The sequence below is a fragment of the Synchiropus splendidus genome, chromosome 17 (genome assembly GCF_027744825.2).
Source record: "Synchiropus splendidus isolate RoL2022-P1 chromosome 17, RoL_Sspl_1.0, whole genome shotgun sequence".
In the NCBI taxonomy this organism is placed as follows: Eukaryota; Metazoa; Chordata; class Actinopteri; order Syngnathiformes; family Callionymidae; genus Synchiropus; species Synchiropus splendidus.
The window spans coordinates 11,100,458-11,112,821 of NC_071350.1; the positions used below are offsets into that span (position 1 = coordinate 11,100,458).

At 46.0% G+C, this 12,364-nt stretch overlaps 1 protein-coding gene across 1 annotated transcript; it reads left to right on the forward strand.

Moving 5' to 3' along the window:
- The first annotated feature begins 7,521 nt into the window (after positions 1 to 7,521).
- Positions 7,522 to 12,031, forward strand: dlb (deltaB). The gene is made up of 7 exons (XM_053846212.1): positions 7,522 to 7,721; positions 7,790 to 8,029; positions 8,109 to 8,166; positions 8,414 to 8,671; positions 9,169 to 9,530; positions 9,599 to 9,815; positions 10,730 to 12,031. The coding sequence occupies exons 1-7, from the start codon at positions 7,671 to 7,673 to the stop codon at positions 11,440 to 11,442; spliced, it is 1,899 nt and encodes a 632-aa protein (XP_053702187.1). The 5' UTR covers positions 7,522 to 7,670; the 3' UTR covers positions 11,443 to 12,031.
- The last annotated feature ends 333 nt before the right edge of the window (positions 12,032 to 12,364 follow it).

Consider the following 12,364-nt stretch of genomic DNA (forward strand, 5'->3'; position numbering starts at 1 on the left):
AAAAAAAACATCATCATCTTTGCGGGATATAACCATGTACACATGCACTTACCAGGAAATGTCACTTGGTAAAACGTGATATTTCAGGTTCCAGCACCGGAATTTCCGACAGACCGCATCAGGCAGGTGTTATGAGGAAGACGACAGGATGATGATGGAGATAAAACACATTTGAGCCTGACCAAGCCCTAACTGAACCCCTTTTGGTTCTTATCTGAACCACTCCGGTGTAGCCACCTTAGTGAGAGGAAAAGGGGCTTCCACTGATCTCTGCCTGGGATCTCCTGGAGTTCCGGTGAAAACCTTGCCTGGTCAGTGCAGGTGCTGGGCCTCCCCCCAGCACCTTTTTATATCCCTACCCTAACCCTAACCCTAACCCTAACACTAACCCTAACCCTAACCCTAACCCTAACGTAACCCTAACCCTGACCCTAACACTAACCCTAACCCTAACACTAACCCTAACCCTAACCCTAACCCTAACCCTAACACTAACCCTAACCCTAACCCTAACCCTAACCCTAACCAAACCCTAACCCTAACCCTAACCCTAACCCTAACCCTAACACTAACCCTAACCCTAACCCTAACACTAACCCTAACCCTAACCCTAACACTAACCCTAACCCTAACCCTAACCCTAACACTAACCCTAACTCTAACACTAACCCTAACCCTAACCCTAACCCTAACACTAACCCTAACCCTAACACTAACCCTAACCCTAACCCTAACCCTAACCCTAACACTAACCCTAACCCTAACCCTAACCCTAACCCTAACCAAACCCTAACCCTAACCCTAACCCTAACCCTAACCCTAACACTAACCCTAACCCTAACCCTAACACTAACCCTAACCCTAACCCTAACACTAACCCTAACCCTAACCCTAACCCTAACACTAACCCTAACCCTAACCCTAACCCTAACACTAACCCTAACCCTAACCCTAACCCTAACCCTAACCTAACCCTACCCTAACACTAACCCTAACCAAACCCTAACCCTAACCCTAACACTAACCCTAACCTAACCCTAACACTAACACTAACCCTAACCTAACCCTAACCCTAACCCTAACCCTAACACTAACCCTAACCCTAACCCTAACACTAACCCTAACCTAACCCTAACCCTAACCCTAACCCTAACACTAACCCAACCCTAACCCTAACCTAACCCTAACCCTAACCCTAACCCTAACCCTAACACTAACCCTAACCCTAACCCTAACCCTAACCCTAACCCTAACCCTAACACTAACCCTAACCCTAACCCTAACCCTAACACTAACCCTAACCTAACCTAACCCTAACCCTAACCCTAACCAAACCCTAACCCTAACCCTAACCCTAACCCTAACCCTACCCTAACCCTAACACTAACCCTAACCCTAACCCTAACCCTAACCCTAACCCTAACCCTAACACTAACCATAACCCTAACCCTAACTCTAACCCTAACCCTAACCCTAACCTAACCCTAACCCTAACACTAACCCTAACCCTACCTTAACCCTAACACTAACCATAACCCTAACCCTAACCCTAACCCTAACCAAACCCTAACCCTAACCCTAACCCTAACCCTAACCCTACCCTAACACTAACCCTAACCCTAACCCTAACCCTAACCCTAACCCTAACACTAACCATAACCCTAACCCTAACTCTAACCCTAACCCTAACCCTAACCTAACCCTAACCCTAACACTAACCATAACCCTAACACTAACCCTAACCCTAACCCTAACCTAACCTAACCCTAACCCTAACCCTAACCTAACCTAACCCCAACCCTAACCCATGACGTTTTTCAGCCACTTGTTGAGCTTGCTCTTCATAGCGCCACCTCTTGTTCTGTAGATGGAACTTCGTCCTTGTTTACCTCCAGAGTTTGTGATTATTCATGTACACTCACTGGAGAATGGCTGGATATTTGACAGTGGCTGCGTAGAGCTGTGTTTTGGTGGGAGCTCGGCCTCATATGCGGCGCTGACAGGTTGATGGGTAGCTGAGCCTGAATGGGGCCTTTGGGGGGGAGCCAGTGTGGTCGAAGATAGCAAAATTGCTGCTGAAATTCCTGAAAGTCATTATAAAGAAGACGCTTCAGTTCCAGGAACAACAATTACCATTTGACATGCGACGTCCTTGGTTCAAACACGGCTTGGTATTTTACATAACTCATGAATGAATGGATGAAATAGAGTCCAAATATTATATCAGACAATGCTGCTGTTTGTAAACAGCTCTTTATTCAAGGCAAAATTCCCAACTGACTCAAGCTGTTGACCACTCACAGGTCCGTTATGAATGGAATGAGTTGAATTCCTGCCGATATATTTGGATTAGTATTGATCCGGATGAGTGTTAGAGACGGTGAGGGTCGCAGAGGTTGGCAGGATGGTGGAGAATAGAGCACTGGTGTTGGCACAGATGGTCCATAAACAAGACGTCTGGTGGAGAAGTTTGCTGCCGGAGACAAAGGACAGTAAGATACAGTATCTGTTTTAATGTCAGCCAGTCATTTGCCTAACAATACGGCTCAGACACTCGCTGCCCTCATTGACTCAACGTATAAATTTGCTCCATGTGTGGAGGTGAAAGTGCAACTTGCATCTTAATGAGATTGACTAATTAACCAAATGACATGCATAAATGCAGCGTACACACACACACACACCTCCTATTGTGGCCCATCGGACTGCAAGCTGGGGCTTTCGGAGCGGGTCGCAGCAGGCTGACTTCTCCCCCGAGGGCTTCCAGGGGTCAGATTTACTGCAGCTCCCCCTCATTCTTCCAGAGTCCGTGGGGAGAAGGAGGATTTCCAAGCTGCCGCTCCTGAGCCGCAGAGGCAGATGCCGGCCACTCTGACTAATGGGAGGTCCGCTGGGGGATGACATGACTCTTCTCTGGTTCCCAGGCCCCTCGGCACGCTCGAGTCACACTCCTGCGAGTCGATGACAGCGCAGAGGGAGCAGTGTCCATCTGTTCTGCCTGCACAAAGAGAGGTGCAGCAGGTAACTGCGGCGCACGCAGCCGGCGTCTCGGCGTCCAGAAGCATGATGGGCGCTGGATCATGTGTGTGACACCCGGGTCAAGAGGGCGAACATCATAATAAGCACTGACACCCATAGTCACAAGTGTCATGGTACAGAGTACGGTTACACAAAAACATATGAAAGAGATCTGAGGAAAGGTAACCATACATATATACATATATATATATATATATATATATATATATATATATATATATATATATATATATATATATATATATATATATATATATATACATGTATGAAAATACAGGAGAAAAAAAATATTACAATAAAATACAATAACATTTTTAAAATATAATAATATATCTTAAAATAAATTAATTTATAAGAAATAATTCTGAAAGATTTATCAGAAAAAAAAATGACAGTAATCATAACCCAACCCAGTGTCAATTCTCATGCATATTTTTATCTAATAAAAGGTGGAGTCCCATCATTTTGTTACACAGCATTGTGACACTTCTGAGGATCCACTGCTTTTTATTTTGTTGTTTACTAGGGATGCACCAATACCAGCTTCTTCCCAAACAACTACTGTATGAGTACTTGCATTTGCGTACTCACCGATGCCGAGTACTTATGCCATTACACATAAAGTTACTTCAAGTTTTTTGTTTTTTTTTTGTTCCTATGTATATTGTTATTTGAACAACATTCCTCTGTATGTTTTTCAGTGCTGCAGTACAAATACACATTTTACAAAACTGTCATAAATTTTTCAAAAACTTTTCGTGGTATCTGTGGGCATTCTGTTCTACTAAAGCCTGGCATCGGATGGATACTCGATACTGGTATCGCTGCATCCCCAGTGTGTACCATAAATGTGGCTTTGTCAAGTATAAACACTTCAAGCACCACAGTTGAAAAATGCGACAGGCAGCATTACACAAGCAGGTGGAGGACACCTGTAACAGCAGTGGCTGCCAGCACCAATAGTCCAACCAACAGTCTGCCTGTAACGGCTGCCGTGTTGTCGAGGGGTCAAAGTGGAACTTGTGTTTTTGGTCTCATTGGAGAGAACTCTAGTTCCTTCTCCAGTCAAATGGAGAAATCAGAGCCCATTGTGAGTGTAGCGTTCATGTTACCTTCATGTTCCTGCACCTTCCTTTAGACCAGGACTGCAGACATGCAGAAGAAACACTGACTCACTCCTTCAGTGTTAATGCTGGAGTCTAAACTAGGAGAGAAGAAACAGCATGAACTGTGATAGGCAGCAGATAATACTGGCAACTGTTTTAAGGACACATCAGTCTGATGCACTGCAGGCTGGACTCCACTTCAGCCCTTATTTGGTAAGGTATTTGGTGGTCATCTCTTTGAGAGGTTGTGTACTGTGAAATTCCCTGGAGCCGAGACAATATTTATCAAAACAAATCAGTCAGGAGTTTGATGGTCAGCGTATGGAAACTAAAACTTTGACAGAAACTGAACTGAAGTTCTGGAGCTCTCACTTCCTCGCCAACTGGACTCAGGTGTGACTGAAGATGGTGAGCACACAGAAGAAGATGAGGATTAAAAAAGGGAATCAGAGGAAAAACACGAGGAAGAGTGTGTGCAGCGTAACATGGCGAGTAAAAGTAAAGGCTGCTGTGCCACCCAGAGACGCCGAAGCAACTTATAAGTTGGGGATCGCCATCGAAGAACAGATGGAGAACCTTCTGCTGGTGTGGCTGACTGAGGCAGCTCAGGGGGGGAACTGCTTTCATCTGAGAGGATACTCTTTCACTGTCTCTTCCTCGGTTTCTCAACATGGACGAACAGAATGTGATACTGGCCAGTGCCTGAAACTCTTGTTCCTGAGGCCACCGGGAATCTTGGCTGGATGCCAGAGGGTCCGATTTATCAGGAAGATCACTGTGTTCACCAAATCACAAATTTAATTTCACTATAAAACATGTCCAGAGCAAAGAATTTGGTCAAACTACTGCAGTAAAAGCCAACCAACAACACAAAGAAGACATAAAAATGGAAAGGATCAATTGATTCCATTGAGATGAGTGAGCTGAGCTAGAAGACTGGATCATACAGTCGATATTCACACTGGTTTGTTGGCTTGTGCCTGTATAAATGAGTGGTAGATTCACCCCTGAGATCAGGTCATATGTTCTCAATAAAGTTGAATGCATTTAGATATAGAGGGTGTTCACAGCGTGTCATCCAACCTGGAAGCCACCATGTTGGAGGTACTCTTTGTCAACACCCCCATCGACAGTGAATGGAGTGGATGGAAAAACCCAGAAAGGAACTGGGAGTGCCAGGACATACAGAGAGGGTGGGTCAGGGAACTGTTATACCAAGTCATCGACAACATTTGCACTTTATATGAGAATGTGATTTCAATATTTTGATGTTTTATTTTGAGTTGGTGTGCTATTTTAGTTTGTTTTAATTATTTAATTTAGTTTTGTGTGTGTGAGAGAGAGATAGCTTTTTAAATGAACGTTCTGAAAACTGTGTGGGTCGGCATCAATAAATATGTTCTGATAAAAGTTCTGTCTATTCCTCTACTCTTCCACAGCAATATATATATTTTATGAGCAAAATATTAGGATGTTATCCACAGTTCAGCTTCACTAACCACAAGCGCCTTCTTTCTTCCGACTGCCATTCTTCACTGTAATTTGTAGTAACTTTTGGAAGTCGATAAACTTCCTAGTGTTTTTCACGATCGGAACGATTGGTACAGCCAAAACACGACAGTAAATCACCATATTTTCCAGGAAATGCTGCAGAAAAGCCTTCAGTACTGTCCTGTGTTGAGCAGTTGAGCATCTCCAACATGACGGCTTCTGGGTTTGAAAAGCCTCTATAAGAGAAGCAGGGAGTTATGAATAGCAGTATAAGTACATGTGGCGCCGGAATGTTGTGACTGTGTATCAGAAGGGTGTCATCTCTCTTGTCATTTGGTGCGCTCAATAAAGAAGTCGGGGGATGAGGGGGGGTGTCTTGTGGAATTTCCTGGAACAACTTGGACCCCGACTTCTTCCTTTCACCCAGCATTTCACGTCCAAGCCTGTAAACAAGCAGCAGATCTGTCGCCAAGCTTCTTCTGTTGTGTTGTTGTGATGCCAGGAGAGTGAGGGGGGGGGTCTTCAGGCACGCGTCCTTTTATTCCCATTAGCATATCAATGGACCCCAACCCCCGCGCGCACACACACGCTTCTGTCGCTCTATTACAGTAAATATTTGGTATGAGCGAAGATGATTTTTAAAAATTTTTTTATTAATGCTCGCGACTTGTTTTATGTTATTAAATAAACTCAGTCTCGACCTAAACATTGCGGGTCTCAGTGGCAGTTGAGTCGTGTTGACACTGCTGCTCCAACAGCGACAGGTGCTGCCGCTACCCGACCAATCCACCCTGCGTGTGCGCGTGTGCGGAGGGAGGGAGGTGGGGGACGCGCTGCGAAGACAATAGCCGGGTGGGGAGCCGCGCGCGAGCGACCATGTGCCGTTGATTATCATACAGCTGTTCGCACGAGGCCAGACAAAGGCAACATGATCGGCCAAGCCACCGCGCCCACCAGGCGCGCGCTCGCGCACGACCGAGCCTTCTCCGGGGTCCTGCCCACTCTTTTCAACCCCACACGCGCCGGAGCAATTATAATGTTGGATGTAAAGAAAGCGGGACTAAAGGCTTTTCTTCCGCGCTTCCTTCTGATCTTTGTTCCACTCCAGGAGGGGAGAGGAACTTTCTGAACATCTACACTTGGAGGCTCAAGTTCACCAGTCCCTGGAACGCACCCCAACTTTACTGGCAACAACGCGCCAAAAGGCAGCGATAAATCGAATGAAACACAACATCAAAATGACTATTAACATATAATATATAATAACAGTATAATAAGCTAGAATAACGCGCAAAACATGATGTGTTTCTGAACTGAAAACAGGCAGAACTTATTTAGCGTTTTTATCTTTTATGAATGTAAAACTAGCAATAAAAACACCAGAAAATGTTGACAGTGTTTCCAAATAATGCGAATTAAAAGAGCAAGTTAAGATCTTATGACATGAGCGTTGTAAACTTGAATAGTTTGAGGATGTACTGAGATACTTTAGGTTCATGAGAGGATCCTGGCCATCACGATTAATGATCTGCAACCAAATATGTCTGAACTTTTGAGGTGGAAAACACAGTAGTAGGTTGGTTCGGAGAAGTTTGTTTCCCCTTTGAGAAAACTATTAATAATATTGCCAGTAAATAATAGTGAAGAAACCCTCAAAAATCACGCCAAACATTTGTATATTGACGACACATCAAATCTCATTCCTGCTGAATCAATATTCATCCACAAATGCTTGTCATTATGAGGAAGGAAGCCCAGATGTAAGGTGGGTTCGCGCCCCCCCACAACTCCCCTGAGGTCCCCAGTGAAGCCCCTCCTCCCTGCTGGACCAGAGGGTATAAAACCACCGTGCGCCCCTTTACGCACCAAACAAGTGGAACCTCAGGGATCAAGAGAAGACCCGGGACTATCAGTCGCCAAAAGGAACGCCGGGATAGAAGTAATGCAACTTTTTTTACATTAACTTGGGGATACTTTTTGACCATTTTTTGTTCGTGAAACTAATGCGGATATAAAGAAACAATCCGAGAAGAGATGGCGCATCAACAGTTGAGATACTTCCTGGCACTGGCTTTGGTGCACACCGTAAGTCCACATCTTTCTGTTTTAGCGCGTGAAAAACACGTGGTCACAGGTGTGTTCCGCCGCTGCAGGTGCTGTCCTCCGGAGTCTTCGAGCTGAAGATCCACTCCTTCCACACGGCGCAGCGCATCTGCAGAAGACACCGCGACTGTCACATCTTCTTCCGGATCTGCCTCAAACACCCGGAGGACGTGATCTCGGCCGAACCCCCGTGCACCTTTGGAACCGGACAAACCAACGTCATCAGGGCCGATCACACCTCCATCTCCAGCAGCGCGCCCATCCGAGTGCCCTTCCACTTCAAATGGCCGGTAAATACAACCTTTTTTTTTTGCTTTTGATTCGGCGTGAGCCCATCCAAATATCTGAGCGTCAAACTTATGTTTCCAGGGAACTTTTTCCTTAATCATCGAAGCCTGGAACGCAGAATCTCCCACGGAATACACAGGTGAGCAACAGTCACTGCTACGGTCTTAAAAATATCCAGCGTTCACCTTCCATTCCGAATGAATGTTTGAAGATTTTCACTTTTTTATTTTATTTTATTTTATTTGCAATTGTTGTACTCCGACCTGCTGGTCTGTATTTATTAAATATAACGAATATAAAGAATGAAATATAACTTAATGCAATTGTTAGGGGAGTTTTAAAGACTTTCTTGGTGACTCATGTGTAAACTTGTGTTTCGCCCGCAGACAACCAAAACAACCTGGTGAGCCGCCTGGCAACCAGAAGGAGACTGGCCATCGGCGAGGACTGGTCCCAGGACGTCCACTTTGGAGAGCAGAGCGAGCTTCGCTACTCCTACCACGTCTTCTGCGACGAGTACTACTTCGGCGACGGATGCGCCGACTACTGCAGGCCGAGAGACGACACCCTGGGCCACTACACCTGCGACGAGGAGGGCAACCGCATCTGCCTTGAGGGCTGGAAAGGAAACTACTGCTCAGAACGTGAGTGAAGTCTTTGTAACGTCTGACTTTCATGAGACAACGGTTCGGTCAGTGTTGACAGCAAACCCCCCACTATATATGCTGTAATCCCATGAAACAAAAGTATACATTTTACTGAAAGTATTTCAGGTAGGAGCCGTACCGCTCCCACTTGTTATGGGCTTCCATAAGCATGTAAGTGGATCGACTTGAGGTAGATTCTTAGGAGGTGTTTTGGAGGTCCCATCTGCCTTTTGTTCTCGGTGACAATGTGGCTGTGGCCCCCGCACGCACACGCATATTTCAAGGTGATCGATGTGTGCGTAAGGAGAAGGGGGTGGAAGAAAGAAAGCTTTTCTCTGCAGCAGTGTGCCTGCCAGCTGCTTGGGTTAATACTTAACTAACAGTGGAGTCTGGAGTGGGGCCGGGGTCAGACGCGGGGGGGGGTGGTGGTATATGTTTTTGTGTGTGCCCATTGTAATTAGACCCCTCCTCCTCCTCCTCCTCCTGCTCCTCAGCCATCTGCTCGGCAGACTGCAGCGAGAAGCACGGCTACTGCGAGGCCCCTGGGGGCTGTACGTGTCGCATGGGCTGGCAGGGCCCCTCCTGCACTGAGTGCGTGCGCTACCCAGGCTGCCTCCACGGGACCTGCAGCCAGCCCTGGCAGTGCAACTGCCAGGAAGGATGGGGCGGCCTCTTCTGCGACCAGGACCTCAACTACTGCACCAACCACAAACCCTGCGCCAACGGGGCCACCTGCACCAACACCGGGCAGGGAAGCTACACCTGCGCCTGCAGACCGGGGTTCGGAGGAACCAACTGCGAGCTGGAAACCAACGAATGCGACAGCAACCCGTGCAAGAACGGAGGAAGCTGCAATGTAAGTGGAGGACATGCACCATTCTGTTTACAACCATGGACACGGACTCAATCCTGATGTGTTGGCAGGACCTGGAGAACGACTACTCATGCACCTGCCCTCAAGGCTTTTACGGGAAGAACTGTGAGATCATCGCCATGACGTGTGCCGACGGGCCCTGCTTCAACGGGGGCACCTGTGTGGAGACAATGACCGGGGGCTACACCTGCCGCTGCCCCCCCAGCTACACTGGCTCCAACTGTGAGAAGAAGCTGGACCGCTGCAGCAACCGCCCCTGTCTGAACGGTCAGTTACTCTCACGAATGCTTCCTTTTTCAGGAGATGCAGATGCTCCAAAACATTATAGTCGTCATGGAATGATTCTCAACCCACTTGACGCGCACTATATTCGCGTTCACCGACACGCGCGTTTGTGATACGAGGACATCTAGTGGCGCATTAGTAGACTGCAGTCTGAAACAATGGCTTCTTACGGCATTTTTAAACTTATTTATTTATTTATTTATCTTTCCTTTTTCTGCTTCTTCTTTTATTGCAAGAATTAAACATAAAGTCATGATCAAATCGCTGTCCAGGTAAATGCGGATGAACGATATATATTAACAGAAACATATAAATGATAATAATAATAAAAAGGAAAAGAAAACAAAAAATAAATAAAAAAAAAAGACGTAACATTATAAAAATATATATCAACGCTAGTGGGTAAAATGATTTGAAATGCAGATTTTAAATTGAGAGCCAGCAGCTATTAATTTTTGTGCTTTTTGTTTGGTGGAATGTTTAATGGAATTGAACTATTGTAGTGTTTCAATGTAGAAACCAATTGAGGAAGGGGATCAGTGAGCATATTTAGATTTATGGATGTGTAACTTGGCTGCGAACGGAATGAAATTATGATAAAGTAAGATGGAGGTGAATGCTCTTCTATATAAACCAAATACAGCATTCTTCCAAAACAGTTCAAATTTGTTATTACGTTGTTATTAATGATATCACAGATGTCCTGCACATACTACATATATTAGTATATACTATTTAGCTAAAATGCATCTTCATTTTAAAACACTTTCAAAGAAAAATTACAATTTATCTAGCAAAAATACTGTCAGTATTTGTCAAGCTTAGTTCATTCCAATCCATACATTCACTGCTGTTGACTCTTCTGGAGACTAATGGGTCTGTTTTACTCTCTGCAGGCGGCGAGTGTTTAGATCTCGGTCAGAGTGTTCTCTGTCGCTGCCAGCCCGGCTTCTCCGGCGCCAACTGCCAAGTGAACATCGACGACTGCGCCTCGAGCCCGTGCCAGAACGCCGGAACCTGCCAGGACGGCATCAACGACTACATCTGCTCCTGCACCCTGGGCTACACCGGCAAAAACTGCAGCGTTCGCTCGGATGCCTGTGGCGCCCGGCCGTGTCAGAACGGCGGCACATGCTTCACCCACTTCACCGGCCCGGTTTGCCAGTGCCCTAAAGGATTCATGGGACCAAGTTGTGAGTTTACCCTGCAGCCCAGTTTCAAACCCGCTCTACGCCAATCCTCCCAACCCTCCTCCGCCACGCTGACCGTCTCCTGCGTCCTCGCCGTGCTGGCGCTGGTTCTGGTGGCGGGCGTCATCTTCCTCAGGAGGAGAAGGAGGCTGCAGGGGAGGAAGCAGCTCAGCGACATTGCGGTTTATAATGACCTGGAGACGGTGAACAACATGGGAGGGAGCGAGAGAGACTCCTTCTTGGGTCCCAACGGGCTGTTCAAGATCAGCAACAGCTCAGCGAGACTCAGCCTCTGCCCAGAGGGGAGACCTGGCTACAGGCACCACCCAGCGGCAGACAGCGGTCTGGCTCGAGGGGAGCGCCAGGACTTCATGTGGCGGGATGAGTCCGGCCTGGGCTCAGCTGCCGGACTCAGGTGAGCCTCGCGCAGGGGGAAGAAGGATTTTAGCACTTGCTGCTCCTCTCTCTTTGTGCACGACGATGAGAGGACGAAAAAAAAAAAATGCTGCGTGTGAAGCCAGAACAGACGAATGAACTATGAATAGCAAAGATTATAAAGAACTGTACAGGGCAACGCTCCTTTAACATACACGACCCAAAGAGAGGAATATCAAGACCTACATTGGACCTACAACTCAAACCAAATACAGAATTCCCACTTGCCCAAGAAGAAAATGGTTTACCGTCTTTAATTACTTTTCATTGTTTAACAAACTTTGTTTCGCTTTTCAATCTTCCTTTTGCCATTATTTCCTTATTGTGCGTACCATCATTTTTTATTCTTTATATTATTTATTTATTTGATAATATGGCTTCACTTTGATCCTGACAGATGTAGAAATATATTTATATGATGCTGAATGGAGACCGACGCTTGATGTTGTATCTGGATGTTGAAACTGGCTGTGGAGAGACGTGCTGCGTGTCCCGGAGACTGCAGGGAGGCAGACACGCTCTTTTCACCCGCCATTTTTGTGTTCATGCCAAAGTTTTTCTGTTATGTTCCGTGTCCTCATCGATTATTTAAGTTCATCATGTTGTTGTGGTGTGGAATAAAAAAAATATTTTTCACTGATGTGAGGTGTTCATGCTTGTTAAACCAAGAAGTAGGTTTCATTTCTGTGAACAGCTACTTGACAGATGGCGCGACTGGCCTCTTTTCTAATACCGGAGGGTTTAAACCTACAACAGAAAGAATCTGCCTTTTAACAGGCGACTTCATCACAATGAGTAATTTTACAGCTCACAGACACTTAAAACGATACAGGAAATTAAATGAATATCGTAAATCATTAAGCTGTAATGAAGATAAAAATGACAGGAAGTCAGGATGATCTTCAG